This window comes from Venturia canescens, chromosome 8, assembly GCF_019457755.1.
Source record: "Venturia canescens isolate UGA chromosome 8, ASM1945775v1, whole genome shotgun sequence".
NCBI classification, from domain to species: Eukaryota; Metazoa; Arthropoda; class Insecta; order Hymenoptera; family Ichneumonidae; genus Venturia; species Venturia canescens.
The window spans coordinates 15,116,928-15,138,259 of NC_057428.1; the positions used below are offsets into that span (position 1 = coordinate 15,116,928).

The 21,332-nt window shown below is 37.9% G+C and overlaps 5 protein-coding genes across 5 annotated transcripts; 2 read left to right on the forward strand and 3 right to left on the reverse strand.

Moving 5' to 3' along the window:
- Positions 1 to 3,069: 3,069 nt before the first annotated feature.
- LOC122414499 (regulation of nuclear pre-mRNA domain-containing protein 1B) lies at positions 3,070 to 6,258 on the forward strand. The gene is made up of 5 exons (XM_043425823.1): positions 3,070 to 3,373; positions 4,072 to 4,391; positions 4,513 to 4,662; positions 5,004 to 5,279; positions 5,576 to 6,258. The coding sequence occupies exons 1-5, from the start codon at positions 3,223 to 3,225 to the stop codon at positions 5,723 to 5,725; spliced, it is 1,047 nt and encodes a 348-aa protein (XP_043281758.1). The 5' UTR covers positions 3,070 to 3,222; the 3' UTR covers positions 5,726 to 6,258.
- Positions 6,259 to 7,333: 1,075 nt separating this feature from the next.
- Cnep1r2 (CTD nuclear envelope phosphatase 1 regulatory subunit 2) lies at positions 7,334 to 9,391 on the reverse strand. The gene is made up of 4 exons (XM_043425825.1): positions 9,264 to 9,391; positions 8,964 to 9,035; positions 8,390 to 8,524; positions 7,334 to 8,221 (listed from the first exon to the last, which is right to left on the reverse strand). The coding sequence occupies exons 1-4, from the start codon at positions 9,289 to 9,291 to the stop codon at positions 8,064 to 8,066; spliced, it is 393 nt and encodes a 130-aa protein (XP_043281760.1). The 5' UTR covers positions 9,292 to 9,391; the 3' UTR covers positions 7,334 to 8,063.
- A 156-nt stretch (positions 9,392 to 9,547) lies between these two features.
- Positions 9,548 to 10,842, forward strand: l(1)10Bb (BUD31-like protein). Its single transcript, XM_043425824.1, has 3 exons — positions 9,548 to 9,796; positions 9,935 to 10,057; positions 10,477 to 10,842. The coding sequence occupies exons 1-3, from the start codon at positions 9,703 to 9,705 to the stop codon at positions 10,692 to 10,694; spliced, it is 435 nt and encodes a 144-aa protein (XP_043281759.1). The 5' UTR covers positions 9,548 to 9,702; the 3' UTR covers positions 10,695 to 10,842.
- On the reverse strand, positions 10,715 to 15,189 carry LOC122414498 (cytokine receptor-like factor 3). The gene is made up of 6 exons (XM_043425822.1): positions 14,949 to 15,189; positions 12,360 to 12,856; positions 11,965 to 12,251; positions 11,462 to 11,874; positions 11,260 to 11,390; positions 10,715 to 11,191 (listed from the first exon to the last, which is right to left on the reverse strand). Exons 2-6 carry the CDS (start codon positions 12,759 to 12,761, stop codon positions 10,856 to 10,858), a joined length of 1,569 nt encoding a protein of 522 aa, XP_043281757.1. The 5' UTR covers positions 12,762 to 12,856; positions 14,949 to 15,189; the 3' UTR covers positions 10,715 to 10,855.
- Positions 14,378 to 20,252, reverse strand: LOC122415242 (innexin inx2-like). The gene is made up of 5 exons (XM_043427227.1): positions 20,072 to 20,252; positions 18,839 to 18,990; positions 17,380 to 17,709; positions 16,360 to 16,655; positions 14,378 to 16,006 (listed from the first exon to the last, which is right to left on the reverse strand). The coding sequence occupies exons 1-5, from the start codon at positions 20,250 to 20,252 to the stop codon at positions 15,793 to 15,795; spliced, it is 1,173 nt and encodes a 390-aa protein (XP_043283162.1). The 3' UTR covers positions 14,378 to 15,792.
- Between the last annotated feature and the right edge of the window lie 1,080 nt (positions 20,253 to 21,332).

Below are 21,332 nucleotides of genomic sequence, written 5' to 3' on the forward strand. Positions count from 1 at the left end.
TGTATGCGTTATACACGCTGCAGATAAGTCTGCAGTGCCCCTTGTACTTCAACCTTTGAGACTCACTCGTAAGTTGAGAGAGACGTAGCTACAGAGACGAGGCAAGGAGAGAAACCCGAGAATGTGGGTGGCCAGAGATCGTTGAGATTCGCTGGGAAAAACACGAAGGATCGAAAGAGCCTGCGAGACAGTCGTCATTGATCTTTTCACCGATCGTTGTCTCAGCTCTTCTCCAACTTTTTCCCTCCTGTTCGTCACCACGGTGGCTTCCGGCGGTCCAGGATCATTCGACCGGTCCAGAAGATCCGGAATGACTGCATCTCCGTCCCGATGCTTTCGATCAGGTTCCAATCGACCGAGCTTCGTCGATCTGTAAAAAATCGATAGTTCAATTCAATTTTATTTCTCAATATCGTTATTAAATTATTGAAACATGAATGAGTATGACCGAGATCGATTTGCATAACACCCAGCAAAGTTTGCACTCGCACGAATCCTCGAAATTGGATTCTGCTTAGTATTCTGAAACGGGATAGCTCGATCCTTCCGGTATAGTGTATCGTGCGGGGCGACGAAACATGCGGAAGCTAACTCCGCCGACACCCTCGTCCTCTCCTCGCTCTTCCATCCATCGGTTTTCAGTGCTGGTAGTAGAACTATGAGATCTAAATCTCCACCGCAAAACCCCATCATCCGTAGCCAATTCTCGGAAATGCCCGCCGGCGCAAATGTACCGATCGTGATAGAGACCGATGTGTGTATTTTCGCTGTATTCGAGGCTGCTCCGAGGTACGACACAATTATAGAGAGTGTGGGCAGCTGGAGGGTCCGCTGTTTCATTGGGGCTTGTGAGAAAGTGTCAGTCCAATACGTTTTTACCGTTTTTTCGTCTTTCGATGCTTTCAGTTTTAGCGAAATTTATGGAGCTGAGTTTTGGGCTAATTCTGATGGAACGGCTGAATTTAGCGCGAAAATGCTCAGGACCTTTTTTGTAGAGCAGAGAATTTTCGACGAAAAAGATTCCGAGAATATTTTTCTACGACCGGTAGTTTCGTCGGGAGAACAGTACGGAAGGAGATTTTATAGGAAATAACGGAGCTCCCTTCTGGTGCGAATTCTAACGAAATGGTCGAATTTTGGGTAAAAATCCTTAGAACCTTTTTTGTAGAGCACCAAATTTTCTACAAAAAATGTATTAAGAATATTTTTCCATAACCGGTAGTTCCGTCTCGAGAGCAGCTTCAAAGACGATATATGCTACGGAACGATGGAGCTGTCTTCCGGTGCGAATTCTGACGAAACGCTTGAATTCAGGCTTAAAATGCTCAGGACCTTTTTTGTTGAGCAGAAAATTTTCTACAAAAAATGTATTGACAATATTTTTCCATATCCGGTAGTTTCGTCCCGAGAGCAACTTAAAAGTCAATCTGATTTTAGAGGCTTACGCGTTCGTCCGCAATTTTTTCAGTTTTCAATTGATCGAAAGTTCCTGCAGATCATTGATATCGTTCATTTTTTTTAAATTTCAATATATTTCAACACTTTAGTAAAATAGACAGATTCTGAGATTCACAAGCACCGTACACAAAATAGCTGGGACGTTTTATTTTCGCTTGATTCTCACTTGGGGAGGTTGATTCTCTTTTTTTTTCTTCGTGTCTTCTTGATGTGGAAAAGTACTCGAAAATACTCGAGCCTTGGAGAGAAGCTCATCCATGGGAATTCTTCGGGAAGGATAAAAACGAAGGCTCTATAGACACGTCGCGGGATGAGCAGGTTATCAAGGGTGCGGAAAGCGTGAACGCGTACGCGCTTTTGTTTATCCGTTGCGTAAGCCTCGCGTGGACGAAAGACCAAATGGTCTGTGTGTTGGAGGAGGGTTCTTGGCGTATAACGTCTGGTGGGTTTCTGTGCGTAATTCCCTCTCGTAGAGAGCCAAAAGAGTACAAAGAAAGCTGCGAGCAGCACCCCCCCTCATACGTAAAACAAAGTGGCGACATTGTCGAGAAAATTGCCTCTGCAATCTTCAGGAGGTTGGAACGTTTTTTTCCTTCCTTTTTTCCTTTCTTCCACGTTTTTTTTATTCTCTATCTCTTCTTAAAAAGCATTCAGCCCATTTCTCTTGACTGAATTCTTAATCCTGTCTCCCGCGTGCACCCTCCCAACCCGCGCCGGGACTTTGTTTTCAAAAGATACAAAAAATCTAAATTACGAAGATACTCGACGCACCGTATGGACTTTTATTTTCTTACCTGCTTTCTCTCTCGTTCGCTCATATTTACTATAAGGAAAAACGAGCCGCCGATAAAGCTGAACACTACCTAAACTGTTTCACTGCTGAATTTACAGTTTAACGTCCACTAGGGTACACGTTTGAAAACAATTTCAGTCAAGAACTAGCCAACGTACAATTTATAGAGGCTCTCTTCAGACTTCGATTTTCTAACCTCTTCATTCGAAATGAACGATAATTTATGTTGAAATGAATTCGCTTGAGTTTTAGCTTCAAAACGATTATTAATTTTAATCGTTTTATCTCGATGAGAAGCATATATTTTGCCGCTTTTCTTTCAACATATTTCAAAAGCATCTACGTCAACGGCTTTTAGCTGTTTTCGTTCGACTGTTCGCCTCCTACTTTATTTTTTAACGACGAAGGTTTCTCATGGTCATTGCAAAAAGCCCCGCGCTGATGGTAACTTTCTCAAGGTCACGATGAAAGAGACGAACAGTCGGTAAACGATTTTTGACTTACCAACGCGCAGTAAATTCTTGGATTCTGCACTATTTCTTTTTGTAAAATAACCGGAGCAGTGTGTTTTGTTTTGAAATTGTTGATATTTAGAAAAAAAGAATCTTTTTACCTTTAGGAACTACAAATCAGTAAGCAGTACATTATTTAGTGGCTATCAAATAACGTGAATGAGTTGCAAATTGATTTTGTCCGATTTCTACTTTTACGGTCGAGTCCCTCGAATCGAGACATAATGTACACTTTCAAGCAAGGGTCGCTTACTCTACGTACAAATAGGCAAAAAGAAGAAAATCGCAGCTCGGAGAAGCAGCAGTAGCAGTAGCAGTATAGTTGGAAGTGCGCCTTGTACCGGGTTTGCAACGAGAGTGTTCGTTTCGCGGTGCTCGCTAGTGGGCTAGCCTCACGATCGCTTGCCAAACTTTTTTTTTCTTTCATTTTATTATTTTTCATAAGTTCGCGAGAAAAAAATGGCAGGTTTTACCGAAAGTGCACTCGTTAAAAAACTCATGGATTTAAACCCATCACAACAAAGCATACAAACCTTGTCCTTGTGGCTTATACATCACAGAAAACACCATCCAACTATCGTTAAAGTCTGGTACAAGGAAATGTGCAAGGGTGAGCAGAGGAACATTTTTAATCTTTTTACATCACTTATGTTATATCACTGTTTCAGCAGAACCGTTTATCCAATTGTCCTCAAAATTCATGTTTTCTTGTACTTTTATATTTTCGTCGCAATATCCAAACCTTCTTTTTCTATTTAACCGAGGACTACATACTTTTTAACTAGTTCGGCGACATCGGTACATTTTTAGGTTAAACCCACGTAGCGCAACGTGAATATTACTTGTTCTCTCGACGTTTTATTTTGCGCAGGTTCCAATGAACTTTTTGAATGATGCTTTGTTTTATATCATCTTTATTTGATTTCCATCCATAATTTTTTTATCGACCCTTTTTTATTAATTTTTATTGAATACATTTGAGAATAAACAATATTCATACAGCGTTGAATCTTTCAATTTGAAAAAACTCTATTGAAACGCATCCTTTTACTTTTTAGTCCTCGAAGCTTTATTAATTTTTGTGCACTTTGCACATCTGGTTTTCTCTAGCTAGACTCTGTTTTAATAAACTTGTTAAAAAAAATATGAATTTTTTTTTCATTTGATGAATGAATTTTCTATCAATTTTTCGAATCCTATTTTTCTTCCTATCCATGCTTTTTTTGATTTTCGTCATCGAAAGCAGAAAGAGTTTTTGAGAAAAATCAGTCTTGTCTACAATTTGTAAGATAAGTTTTTGTTTTTCAGTAAAGGATAACCGCAAGCTGATGTTCATGTACTTGGCAAACGATGTTATTCAGAACAGTAAAAAAAAAGGACCAGAGTTTGGCAAAGAATTTGGTTCCGTGCTTCCAAAGGCGTTTGAGCATATGAAGGGTTTTGACGAAAAGACACGAGATCGTCTTAACAGGCTTTTGACTATCTGGGAGGAAAGAGGTGTTTATGACAAGGCACAAATAACCGAATTTAAATTAGCATTTGACGCAGCTACCGAACCGATGAAAGAGCCCGGCACACCTCCGAGAAAGAAGCCACGAAATGACATTGAAAAAGAGAAAAAAATCAAGGTGCTCTAGAGTTATTCATGTATTGTTGAAAACAGCTTGTTTCTTATTAATTCCTCTGTCTTGTTACTCGATTAACAATGAAGACCATTTGAAGTTACAAAATTTTTCTTCTTCCTTACAGAAAAAAGAGAAAGAGCCAGAAAAGAAAGAACGAAAGAAGTCAGAAACGGAGGTTGAAGTGGACGGTACCAAAGAACTTCATGTGACACTGAGCCCACGAACACCCGCGGGGGATCCCCCAGAAACGGAGGAACTAATAAAAGCTTTAATGGTCTCTACAGTTTGTAGCATTCTTGATATAATAAAATATGTATACATCAATAAACTATCTAAACCCGATAAAAATGAGATGCTATTATATCCATCAAGTATCAAACAGAATTGAGTCAAATTTTTCATTCAGATAAATACCTGTAAATGAGAAAGCATCGAGTTTTGAATGTTGAAAACTTTATTTCTCTCTGTTCATAATTTTTATTTCATAAACTTGTTAAATTTATGCTACTTAATTTCTTCTTACGCTTACAAATTATAAAACAGGATTAAAAATATTGTCAATTTTGTTTCTAACAATTTATTCGCAACTCTGGTGACCGTTTTCGATGGTTCCAGGATTTGGAAAATACCGCGTCTTCGGATGCAGCCGTACGGGAACGCATAGCGTCCTTACCGCCCGAAGTTTCTGAAGTTTCGTTGCTTGCTAATCTTGCGGACAGAGCAGCAGCCGATCAATTGAGCATCGCTGTCAACGAAGCGGCTGCACTTTTGGCTGATTACAATGGTAGACTCCAAGGTGAAATGGAAGATCGTCGCAGGCTTCTTACCATGTTGAGGGATTACACCTTAGCTCAGAGACAATTGCTTCAACAAGCACAGACGACGCTCGAGGTAAATTTTGCTCAAGATGCGAATAATAAATAAAAATTGACTGCATTGAAGTTCTGGACATAAGGGCTTTGAAAAAAATGGATGTTCCCATAGAAGTTGAGCAGTAAACGAAATTCCATGAATGTTAAGGAATTAGAAAATATTCGAGCTTTATTTATTTTTTTTTCATTAAAAGTAAACGTACGTTCGAAAAACAGTTTATAAATAAAACTGTTGTGAGTCAGATGAAATCACCATTTTTCGAGAAAATATAAACTTGTAATAATTCGTGTTTTCGTTCGTTGCTTTTTTTTCAGGATTATAAAGAAAAATTGAAAAAAGTTTGCGCAGTTAGATCAGAAGTAAAATCGCACATCTCGAATCTTCCGGACCTTACGCAGTTACCTGACGTGACCGGCGGCCTCGCGCCTCTTCCATCGGCCGGTGACCTGTTCTCCCTTCACTAGTTTGCAACACAAAATAGTCCAACTGTGCTCTTACTTTGCTACGGGTTTCCGAGACGAATTAAACATAGTTCCCACATAATGTTTATGTTACAAGGTTGATGAAAACCCAGACAAAAATGAAAAGAGAGAAAAAGAAACGAAAATTGTAGCGCCAACAAAGATGGGTTATTTGTGTCTTATTTGGGAGACAAAAAGACTGAGTTCGTGCGCTCTCAGCCTTACGTTTATCCTTAAAGTGTGAATGTCGGTATAAATGATGGTGCGTGTATTAGTGCGTGTATGTACGTGTTGATTTCGAATGCGTAAATCTTTGTTAAAAAATTGTGATTATCTGAAAAAAGAATCATCGTTCCCCGGATGGCATGAAAAGGGATTCGAAAAAAAAATGCTGAGCAATCAAATCGTTCGTCGTTCCTCACTTTCCCCTTGAAACTGAAACTTTCAATGTTATTTTGAAAAAAAAAAAAAATACAAAGCGAGTGTCTTCTCCAATCGCGTGCTGTTTTGTTGGAACTTTTAAGTCACTGATCAACGATCAGTGGTTATTGTTTAAAGTGCGAAAAACTTCGATAATCGGTAGAATACAATGAAATTCAATTATGTTACCCAGCCTAGATATTAAAGAGCGAATAAACTATCGTTTTTTCTGTAAACTAAATAGTATTTAGAAAATCGATATTTTTTGTATATTTCACAAAAGAGAACAAAAATTTTACGCCTATCAGACCGATCCAATCATTGGAAAAGTCACACCAAAATAGAGTATATTAAAAACCGTAAACATAAAATATTGAAAAACGAAAAAACAACAATAAAATCACTGCGAATCTTCTAGACGTCGATAGTTTCCGAAAAACTACATTCTACCGCATGCATGCCCGATTTCATTTGAGGCTCCGAATCGTTGTTTAAATAAAAAAAAAAAATAAACAGAAAACAACAAGCATCAAAAAGTCTTTCTGAATAATTCCACTATCAACGATCTTTTCAATGGAAAAAGAGCAGCTCATCAATATGCCAAATGAATTGATGAGGAAAGTTTAAATTGTGCTTATTTAAGAAATCATCGTAGATGATAGTGGAGAAACAGCAAAAAAAACTGATGTACGAGATCAAATGAACATGAATATGTTAAGGAACGAGCTTAATTTTAGTTTTGAACCTTTGCAATTGCACGCACAACTGAGTTAGTTGATTAACTATCTTCTTTAGTTGACTTTGAAAACACTGTTCATTATTTCTTAGTTGAGCAATTCATTATTCTAGGACAATGTTATTTTCAATGTAGTTTGCACACTTTATCGTGGATCTGGTTATCCCCTGTACATAAGATCCTATTCAGTCGAGACGATTTTTTTCTAGGACTGAAAGAATACTTGCTTAAGGTTGAATCAAATATAAGAAATGCAAATTTTCCGATTGATTGTATCGGTAGACGAAATGAAAGAGCCGATGAAAAGACAACATTAATATCTAAACTGTGCATCCAATATTTAATAATAAATAATAATTAAAGGAAATGAAAATGGAAGTATTTATACAAAGATAACGTGTCGCTTGTAGAGCATGGCGAGAAATAATAAGGAGCATGAAGTACACGAATAAATGTTTCCAATGTGAAATAACAAACATTATTATTTTTCATCCTCTCAAGAATCATCAAGAATCTTTGACACACTTTGTTTTTTTTACAGGGTTTTTAAACCGGAATTTCATCTCGCTCAGTCATTCAATCAAATAGCTACGAATAAAATTTTTCACCTCCATTAGTGTATTTTTGTTCACTCAAGGATGCGATACGACTTGTACGTCGGTTTTTTTATCGAATATTTCGATTGTCCATAACAAGGTTTCCCAATCATCGCAAAATATATGATACCTCTTCGATGAGCTCAATGTTTTTCATACTCGTAGACTGATCCTTTTCCGGCACATTTAGTTCGTCTTAGTACTTGAAAAATCAACAAGGAAGACGCAATTTTCTTGTCACGTCATTTTCAACATTTTGTGTTCGACTTTCACATTTTTTGTCAAAATAAACTTAATCTCACATCAGCAGTCTCAATAAAGAAAATAATAGAGAAATATACACGAAAAAATGTCTGAATCGTTGGCGACATGTTCACTATCTTGGGGACACTGCAGACGTTCATTTTGAACGATTGATGTTCTCTTGTTAGCTTATTCGTCAATAGGCTCACTTGATTGTATCTTGCAGTTTGGTTTTATTAACAGTTCTCTTTTTCTCACTCAAAAACCATTGGTGGCCTTCCACCATGCGGATACAACTCAACATGATTTTACCACTTTGATCTTGAGATCGGTCCTACTAAGTTATTCAAGTTTCGTGCGGATGAGCTGGTCTTGTTGGCTTCAGAATTAGCTTGCCCGTGTCGTCGCAACTCATGTTGAAATCACCAAGAACTTTTCGGGCTCTTTGCGTTATTATACTTGGTGCTATTACTCGCCTGTGTACACCCATCATGAACAGAATTACTGTGGAGTGAAATAATCACATTAAAACTCATTATTTGGTTTTCGTTCATTCAAATTTCAATCAAAGTCATTTGTTTCATTAGGGACAAAGAGAAAGATGTATGGAAAAGTTGAAAAATTAACTTTCTTTCTAGCCTCAGGTTCAGTCTAGTCCGAGAAAGCTCTTACCAAGAAAAATACTAGCAAGTGTAAATATAGGGTGATTGTAGAGGCTTTGAGTAAAAGACACAGCCGATGTGTTTGGATCTGTTAGCCAGTGCCAGGCTCCTACAGCAGTACACACGGAAATGAAACCTAAAAGTACTGAAAAAAAGGTAACATTTTACAGTGATCTTCACAATTTTTTATGCATAGGTTTTTTATTCTCTTATTTCTAGTATTCTGTCAACTATGTCAAAACTCGTTTATCGAATAAAAAAAATAATTTCTCTTTTTTATGAGAATTTAAATCTCATTCGATGTGGAGGAATTTTTCAAATTGTCATTATATTTTGTACATTTTTATCACAGAAAAAATATTACCCTCAACAATGTTAACATCATGTTTAGTCTCAAATAGAATACACAAATAGCTAGGAAATTTGAAGATTGCCAGAATTAAGCAACAGAAGACATATTTTTTTATGTATTGGCTATGATTCAAATTTCAAAACTGCCTTTGTTGAACATCATTGCATAACGATTTGGACTTTTCTATTTCTATTTTCTCTGCAAAAATTGGGAAGAATTCATGATTACATACTTCGCCACCTTAATGTGGATGGTTGCAAGCTAGAGATCACCTCAGTAAGACGTCTCTCAAAAGCCTTCAAATCTGTAAAATAATACAATACTGATGGGTCATCAACAAAAATAAAATTCGTAATAAATTTGCCAGAATACTGTTTGTTATTAGCAACTATATGGGAACTATATTCAAACTTGGAGGTTAGGCGCGGGTCAACAGGTCAAAAAATTCGTAAAACGTATCATCCTTCGCCGATATCAATGGAACAATGTTTTATAATGTACTTCGATGCTTTCGTTACATTTTGTTGTTTACCTTCGCATACAGTCTGATCGAGCGACATAATTATTATTTATTTACAAGCAAGTCAGGATTGACACTACTACACTCGTAGCACCCACGACTATACTATATATCGACTTTACTTTAATACAAGAATCATATATATCCATGCACGTTTTGCTTATATATATGAGAAAAAAACTTGGCTCAGTCGATAAAAATGCTACTGTCTGGAATTTTGACCGACTGAACATTTTGCAGATATATATGTATAACCTAAAAACACACGTTATGAGAAAATCATGAAAATAGGGCTTCAGTATATATATAGCTGCGTGGTCAGAAATTGAGCCGTTTGTTTTGTACAACCGTTGCAACGGAAGCATAATAATAAAGCTGAATAAAGCGTCCAGCTTGATCGATCCTCGTTTTTGTTGATTGCTATCAGTGTAAAAACGAGTGACGCATCGCAATGCCAAAAGTACGTAGAAGCAAGAAATCGCCTCCGGATGGTTGGGAGTTGATCGAGCCTACTCTCGAAGAATTGGAGCAGAAGATGCGAGAAGGTTAGTAAACGTTGTGTTCCAATTATTTGAACCGAATAAATTTTCAATCATATTAACACGAATAATAGATAACCCTAAAATACGTTCAGTTTACGAATCTCCATATCGTGTTTAATTAATTTGTGTGACACAATTTAGCTGAAACGGAGCCACATGAGGGGAAACGCAAACAGGAATCATTGTGGCCAATTTTCAAAATTCACCATCAGAAGTCTCGATACATTTACGACCTTTTCTATCGAAGGAAAGCAATCAGCAGAGGTAAGACATTTCTCCCATTAATCGCATTTGAACACCTCACAAATGATGTTTCTACCTTTTTAAAAACCAACACTAATAAACATTAATTGTAACAAGCTGCAATATTTTACAATATTTAGTTCTGCAGAATCTCTAGATTTGCCATCACTTAAAAAAGTAACTGAATTCGAACAATCTTGAAATTGCTCTACTCATAAAAACCACTGAATCTTTTGTTCTTTGTCTTATTTATCGTACTCGTTAACAGCAGTTCTTTTGAATGAATTTTAATGAATTACTGAGTCATTAAGTATACCCTGTGTTTTTGTGATATTTTGCAAATCATTCAGTTTAAACTTGATGGCAAAGTACTAACACAATTGCTTCAACGAGAACTTGGGTCGGATTTTTTGTAATTTTTGTTTATCTATGATTTTCAGAATTGTACGATTACTGCTTGAATGAAAACATTGCGGACAAAAATCTCATAGCAAAATGGAAAAAAGTAGGCTATGAAAATTTATGCTGTTTGAGATGCATACAGACGAGGGATACGAATTTTGGAACGAATTGTATCTGCAGAGTACCCAAGGGAAAACTGGAAGAAGGTCGTATAGTGGAATGTATACACTGTGGCTGCAGGGGATGTTCTGGTTGACGATTAATGAAAATTAGACATTTTCTCATAAGGCACATGACTCTGATGTTTTTTATTATAAATTTAAATATATAACGATAATAAGATATAAAAAAGTAAACAAACACGTTGGACGTAAATCTGTAAATAAACGATAAAATGTTCTGGACAACATTCTTCTTCTATTTAACCATGAGATTCCATTTGTTGAAATCGTGAAATCGGGCAGCAAAGTATAAAGGTGTTTGTACGTTCCAATCGTACGTAACAGCTTTTTCACCGGACTCTATATTTATTCTCAACGTTTCGTCGTCCTTTCGGTGTATGATAAATATTATTCTCGTACCCAAACGTATTCTTGGCAATCTCATTAATTTTTCTTCACCGTCCATAAAAATTTTACCCAACGGTGTTATCACCAAATTTCCATATTTTCTTAGATCGTCCTCAATTCCCATTTTCTCTGACACCAACGCTATCCCCTCGTTGTCTCTGCTGTCTTGTGAGACTTCTAAAAACTGTAAGAACAAAAATATTTTTAGAACTCTCCATTCAAACAACGTTTATTTAAATTTGCAAAGTTTACCTTGAATTCGATTATCTGATTAGAATCCACTTGAGGATTTTGCGAAAACAAAGTACTCGTTCGATCTGTGATTTTGGCAGCGACCTTTCCGTTGTTCGTTATCATGTAGTCCTTGTTATCCAGAGTCCAACCTGTTATTCAGTTTTATTAAATTATTATCTTTACAGTGGTTTGCAGAGAAAAAGGATCGAGAACTACTGACTGTACGGTGATATTTTTGTTTTGGCAAAACGATGAACGCTCCAAGCAGTTTCCATTGATAACAATCCAACTCTTAAAGTTACAGGTTGATCGACTCGAAGATCTCTGACGAAACACGTGGTTTCAGGGCCCTCGTAGACTGTCTCGAAAGAATCGGAAGTCACGTCGTAAATTTCGCCACTCGCTTTTTGCACTACGAAATTTTGTTCCTCCGATGCATATTCCGGATCTGCTATGTGCCATTTGACAAACAGAGACCCCGGTCTTTCTTCTATCTCGGTGATTTCCGCTGGTCCCATCCGTAAAACACTTCCGAGCTCGGAGATTTCTTTTATGGTCGTGTCGACGATACTTTTCGATGGTGGACTGAACGTTACGTATGGAAGCTCTTCTGGCTGTGGCACTGCTGGAATTCTTTGTAGAATGAACAAAAAAAAATATTTTTGTTGATTAGGAAAAGTGCTTTTACGATTATGATAAAATTTTTGGAAATTTTGTCATTACCTTCCTAAATTACTGCTGGCTTCTTTGAATTTGCCTTCTTGAAGTTTCCCCATGCTTGTATTGCTCAAAGCCCTTCGAAGCTCATCTACAAAGCTTCGACTGCTCTTTATTTGAGCATTGACTTGATGTCTGCAAGCTTTTAATGGACCAAGACTCTCATTCATGTAAACCTCAGCTTCCAGTCTCAATAGATCTCGTTTTTTGTTTATCTCTCGACAAATTCTGTTCATCAAATCTTGATACGTGCAATCTATTTCTTGGGCTACCCTGTTTGCATTTCTAATAATCTGGAAATGGAACGTTATTAAGAAAAGTTCTTTGGTTAGAAGAGTTTTATAGCATTGAAATTCATTCAGTTGAATATTGTACTGGATTATTTGAAAAAATGAATTCACCTGTTCATCAGCAATGTCGAGATCTCCCAACTGATCTTCTAGTTTCATTATATAATCTTCTGCAGACGATATTATATTTTTAACATCATCTTGAACATGCGGTGCTAATTTTTCAGCAGGCAAGTCACCATTATCTCTCAGAGGAACATCCGAATTATCCAAACTGGTGTTCAAGTCAATTAGCTCGTCAAATTGTTCCAGTGTTTTCAAAGCATTGGTCAATCGTAATTTCAGTTCTTCACTACGAGGATCCTTGTCATTGTTGTTTTCAATATTTATAGATCTTAGTGATTCCAACGTTGGCATAATGGGTTCTGTCTCATCAAAAGGAGCGCTCAATGTTTTGTCCAGAATGTCTTCATCCAGAGCGTCCAGCGCCAATGAATCAATCTCTGAATCCATTTCTCACAAATTGCTCTTGTCTTCCTTCTGTTTTCTTCCTTAAACAGCGTTTGCTCTCTCATTTATCGCGACGAGCAAAACGACCTTCCATTTTCCTATTGCAAAACCGAATTTTCCTTTTAACGTTTTTTTTTTTTTCAATTAGAAAACTGCAACAAATTTTTTGGTTTCATGCAATGGGTATTTTTTTAAAAGTTTTTAGGTATCTGTAAGTAAGGCTTTGTTAAATTTTGCCAAGAATATTTAACTTCGCAATTAGATGTATCGGCTTGGAGAACTTTGTCAGACGTAGTCTGAGACTGTTCACTATACAATATTTTGCATTTAGAGGATATTCCGATATCCGAAGGTTGATTCTTTGATTTTGTCATCCCTTTCAATATCTTCCCGTCCCAATAATCCCTCTCGTACTTTGAAGGATCTCTTGCGCTTTCACGAAAAGACACTTGGGTACCGGTACCAATAATTTGCCAGGAATACTTCACAGTACAGGGGTAATTTCTATTATTCTCTTTTTCTCTAGCGACTAAACTTTGTATTAAATCTTCTGATGTCTGTACACCTGTTCCAATAATTTGCCACGAATATTTAATCCGACAATCGTGATTTTTATCTTCTATTGCTTCTCTAACTTCAGTTTTTTTTTCATTGATTACAAGATTTTTCTTCTGAGACGGTGGAATCCAATTTTCTAGATCTTCCCAAGAATATTTTACCCTACATTCCTCATAATTTTTTGGTTCATCCGCTTGAGTATCAGAACTATAACAACTTTGAGAATTAATACCATTCAAGAAGCGAGAATCAATTTCTGTTAAGCTATATTTTCGAATTGGATTGTCATCATTGGGACTTTTTAAATTCATTCTAATTTTACATCCAGGACCAATGCTTTCCTGTTGGCTTATACATGTAAATGAGGCTTCTTCGACTTTACTGGATTCCTTGTTCAATACTACAGATCTTGATGAACTCGGTACCAGAAGCATATCATGATTCAGTTTATGAATTAATTTTGGCACATTGGTGGCCGAGGGACTGAGCGCACTGTTAGCTCTCCAGGAACTGTCTGGAGACTTTGTGAGTTTAGGATCGTAAGAGATTCTGTATCTTGCATTTTCTTCTTTTTCGAAATTCATACTCTTCTCTGAATAATGCTGGTTTTCTGGGTTTTTAGTTTCTTTTTCTAAATTATATCGATTATGGAAGATTTCAATTGTCTCCTCCGAATCACGTTGCCTCTCAAAGTTTTTGCAGCTGTCTACACATTCATTCTTATTAAGAACATCTTGTCCAAGATATTCTTTCTTCTTCTGAGATTCCAAATGCTCGAGAGCATCATTGAGGAAAAATGATATAGGTTGAATCTCTGCGAGTTTGTTTTTCCGCATTTTAACGATTTGGGTTTTTTTTTTCAATACCGATGGTCCTATGGCTATTTTGGTAGCTGACGGAGGCAGAGCCAAGGGAACCATGACGTCTTTGGTTATTAACACAACATCTGGCTTCATTAAATTCTCTTCCATAATCAGTTTTTTAAAATACTTCTTTCCTCAAAAAATCATTCAGAAGTCGGGTTCAGGAGTTTATAAATGTTAAAGTGGTTTGATAGTTCATGCAGTGAAACAAATTGTCTTTATTGCATTCAATTTCTGGATGAAAACAAGCATTTTTACACTGAGTTAGTACATTTTATTTCCTATTTTTTTATTAGTAAACTGGTTAACTATTCTTTACAAAACATGCTCTGTAAACTATTTTGTGCCGTGTTACATACAATATTTAGAAGAAAAATTTGATTCTGCATTATTCGAGTACAAGTTTTCTTGTTTCGTTCTTCGACTAAAGATTTACATTGGAATAGGAAAAATTAAGTTAACAAAAACATCGCTATAAACGATTCCAGAGAACAGAAGAGATTCATGACAAGAATTAACCTTTCTTTTACACTCTATTGATTCAAATTCTATTCAGTTTTACCAGTCCTGTTGTTATTTCTTTCCAAAAAATATAGAATGGGAAGAAAATTCAGCAATTCGAAAAAAAATTTGAAAAATATATTTTGCCTCGATCGGAAATTGAATCATTAGTTTTGACAGGATTCACAAATACTTGGAATTTTTACGATCTGGATATTTCGCTGGTTATCGAATGATTAATGAAACGAAAAAAATTAGGAATACTCACAAGGAATGTTCGTAGGGATATATATACTGATAAATGGAAAGATCGGGTGTGGCGACGAAACAAAAGGGACACTTTTTTATTCAAAATTCAATTCGAGACATTAAAATTTTGGCGTTCAAAATAATTATCATAGCTCCCTCGATTTACTGTCAATTTAAGTTACGAACATTGGAGAAAAATTATTTATTAGTTTCTATGAAAAATGAAATTTTTTACAGCCTGGACATTGACGTGGCTTACAGATGACTGGATTCATAAACAAAAATAAATATCAGCGGTTAACCCTTCGCTAAATATACATAGTTACGAGAATCGTTTCGTTACGCCATCTAGCAAATAGTTCAGTATTTTCTAGAAGTTATCGCAGTTGGTAAAGTTTCGGTTGGATTAAAAATCCCCTGAAAAGTAGGCAGGTGGCGTCTTACTCTTCTTTTAAATTTCGTTATTCCAGAATCCTACACTGTACACACTAGAAAAATGCGTTTAGTTTATTAGTTTATTGAAGTTTTGAAGTGCGTGAACTTTTGTCAAAGAGTTATAAAAGAAATGATCGAATCATGCTTGAAAAATTTTCGTTCACGTTCCAATGAAATATAGAACAAATTTTGATGGCAGTTGAAAAGTAACAGACAAGCAGAACAAAAACTTCAATAAAATGGAAAGGATTACATGTTTGTATGTACATAGATAATCGTAGGCAGTGCAAAATTACGTAACGTTAAGACAATTGTTGAAAGAGATGAAAAAACTTCGCGACAGTTTTTGTACTTTTGTTTCATCGATAAAAATAAAAAACAAATAAACGTTGCAAAATCAAAAGCAACGAATAAGTGATGGTTTTTAATCACAGAATACATTTGTCACTAAGAGAGTTTGCAATTTCATTTACGAGTTCACGATAAACGATGGGGTTGACATTGTGTGCAAGCTGATACAAAAGGAACCAGTCGCCAAAGGGAAGTTTCTCTACGAGACGCGCTGCTATTGTTTGAGGAAGTACTCGGACGACTCCACGAAGTAAGTAAACACGAGCCCATGGTTGAGTAAAAACGATTATTCTGAAAATACGAAAGGGACGATGTTGCGCCACCGTTAAAAGCCCTCTTCATTGTATTTGCATATTATTACCATGTATAATTAGAAATAATTGCAGAGGGAAAACTTAGTTTTTTTAACGTAAAATTACACGAAAACGAGAGATTTACGCTTTGTTTACTTTTTGTGCATCGAGGTTTTGAAACACGATGTAAACAAACTGCAAACATCGTTGAGGTCGTTTTGACTGTTCCCAGTTTGAGCGTCAACACCGCGAAACTGTGCGACACTTTCGACTCGCAATTAATCGTGGTTAATGAAAACTAACTGTAATTGCGATTTCGTTAATTTTTCAAGTAAACACATAATTAATCACCTGTAAAAAATAGCTAAACCGCTGATCCCAGCTAACAGAACGAGCCAGAACCATAGGAAAACAAAAATTTTCTCGTTGACAACGTTCAGCGGTAAAATACACAGTGCGTCGAGTGTTTGTGTTGAACCACCGGAACCGAATGTGTGAATCGTACATTTTGTCACTTTTGGGAATAACCTTGCCATTGGATCGATTCGGTCGAAGGGTTTAGCCTCCATTGCGAACGCCGAGACTGATGCTCCGTACGAGCTGAATTGACCATCGAGAAAAACGTCCAATAAATATATTTGTCCTGTCTGAAAATACAGAATGAATTTTTTTTATCAAAATAATGAATCGGCGCTCGCAAAGCACACAAGTCCAATTTGAGACGATCAAAGCTCGCGAAGCTCGCTTGTCGCCCCTATTATAGCATCGACAAAAATACTTTTTAATTGAAACAAAAACAATGTTTGAAAAAATAGAAAGCCAGGGGTTACATTTCAAAGAAAATGCATGCAGTTGACGTTTTTCGTTAAAAAAAACCTTTCATATTTTCAAACATGTTAAACTACTGTAAAGTTCCATTAAAACGAACGCGCTCCGCTGTTTCGAAGCGTCACTGTCAAAACGAATCGCAGTTGCGTATACATGGAAAATTAAGGGGTCAAAATTATCGTTGCAGAAATATAAACGGAAAGAGTTTGTACGGCCGGAAATTCTTCCAGGACATTTCTATGGAAATCAAATATTATTTCCAGTTTCGAGTGCTATAACGGTAATTTTAACCTCTTAATTCTCTCCGTGTATTGTTGAAATTTCTCTATTAATAATCGCATCCAAAAAAAGCATTTTAAAATCGACTTTCTTTATTATCTCGACTGAGCTGTTTTTTTCTCTTTCAGCCTGTGAATATTCCGTTCAACCAAAGATAGCGAAGTGTATGAAAACTTTCGTGAATTATTCGACGGAGCGAGTTCGGCTCGCTCGCAGCGACGAATGCACTTTTATTCGTTTTCCTCGTTCGCGCAGGCGGCTTACCACATTGACGAAGTTGAGAAGTTCGCATATGAAAAATCGGAAGGCATAGAAATTGTGATTGTGAACCGACGTAAGAGCAAAATATTCGACGAGCTGGCGCTTTCTCTCGTGAGTCCAAGCTTCACGAGGAGGAAAAGGGGCCGAGAGATCCCTTGCGAGATGACCCACTATTCCAGCTTCCCAGACTCCCCAGAGGGCACGAGGTGTGTAGAACAGAATCGCCTGGAGTATCAGGACGAAGCATACCTGTTGCACGTATGATATACACAGAAAGAGAGAGACGAATGGAGGGGGCGACATGGCGAGGGGGGGGGGGGGGGATGGAAGGGGCTAGGGGAAGAGATGTTTATACATATATAGAGATAAACAGAGAGAAAAGCAGATGAGATAGACTTGTTATAGGAGTGAGTTAGCCTCGGAAAAGCATTTATGGCTACGTTACATCAAGCGAAAAATACGACAACGAGATTTAAGGATTTCCCAGCAGATTCAATCGGATTATCCGTTCTCGCGATGCCGATTTATCTATATATTTCTCTTTCGATGTAGTATAAAGACGAGAGAGAACTGTCAAGTACAAAAGGATTTAGTTCTTTCTGTCCATCCGTCGGGGCTTACGTTCCAACGAATTCTTTTATTTATAAAGCTTACAGTCAATAATAAATTATTGGGGGGGTGGGGGGGAGGGGGGGGGGGGGAAATAACGAAAGAAATGAAAATATCGATGCGAACTTTCCAGGAAAACCGGATTATGGAATTTTTTGTTTTTCTACTTTAGCGATTCTATATTCCCGGATTTACGACGTAAGAAAAACAGCTCACTCTGAGGGCATAAGTTATTGACGTTTCTCCGGCGTTCGACAACCACTCAAATGAGGATAAAATTTATCTCGCTCTCGCAAAACAGCTTCTCTTCGACGATTTTTATTGCACGACTTTTAGTAGATTTCGGTTATTTAAATATCTTGGAAAATCGAGCGAATAGCAAGTGGTTAGTTTTTGAGGTTTTTTCGAAAGCTTTCCGACCGTTTAATCACTCTTGCCGGGTCAAATAGCGGGCTTTCGGTATGTGGGAGGCTCGTTGAATATTTATACAAAAAAAATCATGAAAATTTATTCATTTTGATTTCATGCAAAAAAATACGAAAAATACTGGGAATTCGCAATTTTTCGTGAAAGAGCACGTTTTCTATTGATCTACTGTGGAAATGGAGACGCAATTTTTTTAACTTTAATGAACTTGGTAGATTCGTTGAGAATTTATTAAAAATCTACTGGTCCGGGTTTTTGTAAAAAAAAAATATTGAAATGTTTCCGGGCAATAAAACGTTCCAGTAATTCGTTTGGTTTTTGAAATTTCAGTTCGGATTCGTGACCAGCGACCCCCGAAGCCCACACGGATGGAATTCCGAGGAAATTAACGAAAGGAAAAGTGTGTGACGGGAAGGGTTTGACTGACCCACTGATAGTAGCGATGGTGATGAATTTCGTCGTCTTCAAAAGCTTGACCGACTCCTGGACTCGCGACGTTTTTGCCAGGGACTCCACGAAGATGGCGGGAAACCGTGAACGTGCTGTAGATCCAACAATAAGCGTTCACCGGCTCTTTATCTGGGAAATGGAGAAAAAAATAAAGAATATGCAATTTCGATTGGTGCAGGCAGGGAAAGAGTGATTCGGGAGCTCATGATTCCGGGTCTCGTTCGGACCCGTGCGAAGAGCACGACTCCCTACTCGAGCTCTTTTTTGCCACTCTCGTTGTTTGACCTCGTTCTTGGCACCAAAGGAAACTCATTTGGCCGGGAACGAGGCCTCAAAATTGAGGAAACTCGGGAATTGATCGCAACGAAATGAATGGCGATGCTCGGCTTAACTGCAATTGTTTCTCCTCTGCATGGCTTAGAGCTTCGCGATATTTTCGAATGGAGGGAAAAATAAAGGTACGGGAGGAAGAATGGAGAAGAGTGAGTTGCAAATGGCCCTCCCCCGCAATATGTTATCAGCGATCCATTCTGCTGCCCGGTCTACTTATACCTTGTTCCGAGCTCTTTTTCGCCTGCCGAAACTTTTGTTCGAGAAAGCTTTTCCATGAACCGTTTTCAGAAAATAAAGCGCGCTCAACTTCTCTCTCTCTCTCTCTCTCTCTTCGTCTTGGTTCTTTTTCGATATTGAACTTTAGGGATCTCTCCTGCGGAGAAAAAAAAAGAGCGACGTCGAGCCCGAAGAAAATTCGGGATGAGTGCGAAAGCACCGGAAGTCTAAGGCTCCACTCCAATGGCCTCGCACACTCTCCCACATCAGCAAACAACTTTTAATAGTGTCAAGTCATTTGTTCTCCTTTTTTCCCTCCTTTTTCCACTTTGTGAAATTACTAAAGTTCATACTTCCTAGAACGTCTGCTTGACTCGCGACGGTGTATCTACCTTTTGTTGCTACGCGAACGAGACTTTTTCTCAGCCAGTAGAAAGAATCGTAGCAAATTTATTTTCCACTCGGAAATTGCATCAAACTGACGTTTTGAGCCTTTTTTTTATAACGAAAAGTTACTATTTTTAATGTTGCAATGAGAAATGAGAGCGGTGGAAGATATTTTCTCTAAACTTGGTTAAAACAACAAAAAAAAATGTAGATTTAAACTGTCCACAGTATTCAAAATGAAATGAGAACCATTTTTTTCTTTTTCACAGCTTACCAATCGATGCGTCAGGAATGCAGGTGATCGGTTCCCCGAAGTATTGTTTAGCTGTGACGAGAATGGCACAAATGCTCAAAAGAATGACAGTAACTCGTGAGTGTAACCTGAAAACGATATTGTCGACTCTCACAGGTTCGCTTTGCAAGAGATCTTGAACGGGCTTGAACAGTTCGAGCATATTGGGTGCTCTATCGTTGATGAAAAAATAATGGAATTGGCGAAGCCCTCGTATCGGTTGGCCGGTTCGGATGAACGAAAAATCGTCGACTCTTTTCGACTAATTTAAACGAATACGTGACGGTTTGTGAAACGAACGGCTATGAGAATCGCGAGCGTAAAGTTCACCGGGAATCGTGTCACGAATGAAAACAAACGAGCTGGAAAGCGGCTATTTTTTGTCCCGCATTCAATTGTCTACAAGTGAAACGTCGAAAAAGTTGACATTGGTTCTGTCGTCGTCGTCGCCGTCGCTCGGGATGAAAAGCAGCAGTTCAGAAACGGTAGACAATCGCTGGCTCTTGATCACGTGGTATCTTAAAGACTTTCGCGTAAACGTTTTCTCCATTGTTTCAGAGCAATGATCGTGCGGTCTAACGAGACAAGAAGTTTTTGGATGGAGTTGAAAAAGCGATTGGTAAAACTGGCGGACCCGAGTGATAATTGGATTATTAGGTTGTTCGCCTCGGCTTCTGTTCGATGCTGCGGAGAAAGCCTTTTCCTTGGATATCCCGAACAATTGGGCAGCATATATACACGGTTTATAACCATGATGAGAAGCTGAGCGATGAGGACAAAACGAGAAAGGATACAGATGAGCAGAAATGGCGAAGTTCGCGTTCCGCAAGTTCTCTCCTCGTTTGGGGGCTCTTCCTTCGTGGATACATTGTGAAATTCGCAACGTCTTCCGTCCGCGTCGCGGGGCCTCTCAGGAGTCCAACAATGAATGCCTTTAATCGGAATAGTTTGAGTAGCATTGTACGAGTTCGAAGACAGAGAGAGAGCGCACGGACGAGGTTTCCAGGGCCGAATCTTCTCTGCGGCGCACTGCGAAACTACCGCTAATTGCTGCTGTTGAATGAGGGGAAAGTCGATCGGTCCGAATCGATTGAGCTTAATAGATGGGGAAATAGGTCGTGGAATAATGCGGGGAAGGATTGGAATTCGCTCGGTTTTTTTCCTCGTACAAGCGAGCATTGGCGTTCGAATAGTTTGGTGGACAAAAGAGCTGACGTTTTAGTATTTTTAAGGGAAAATCAGT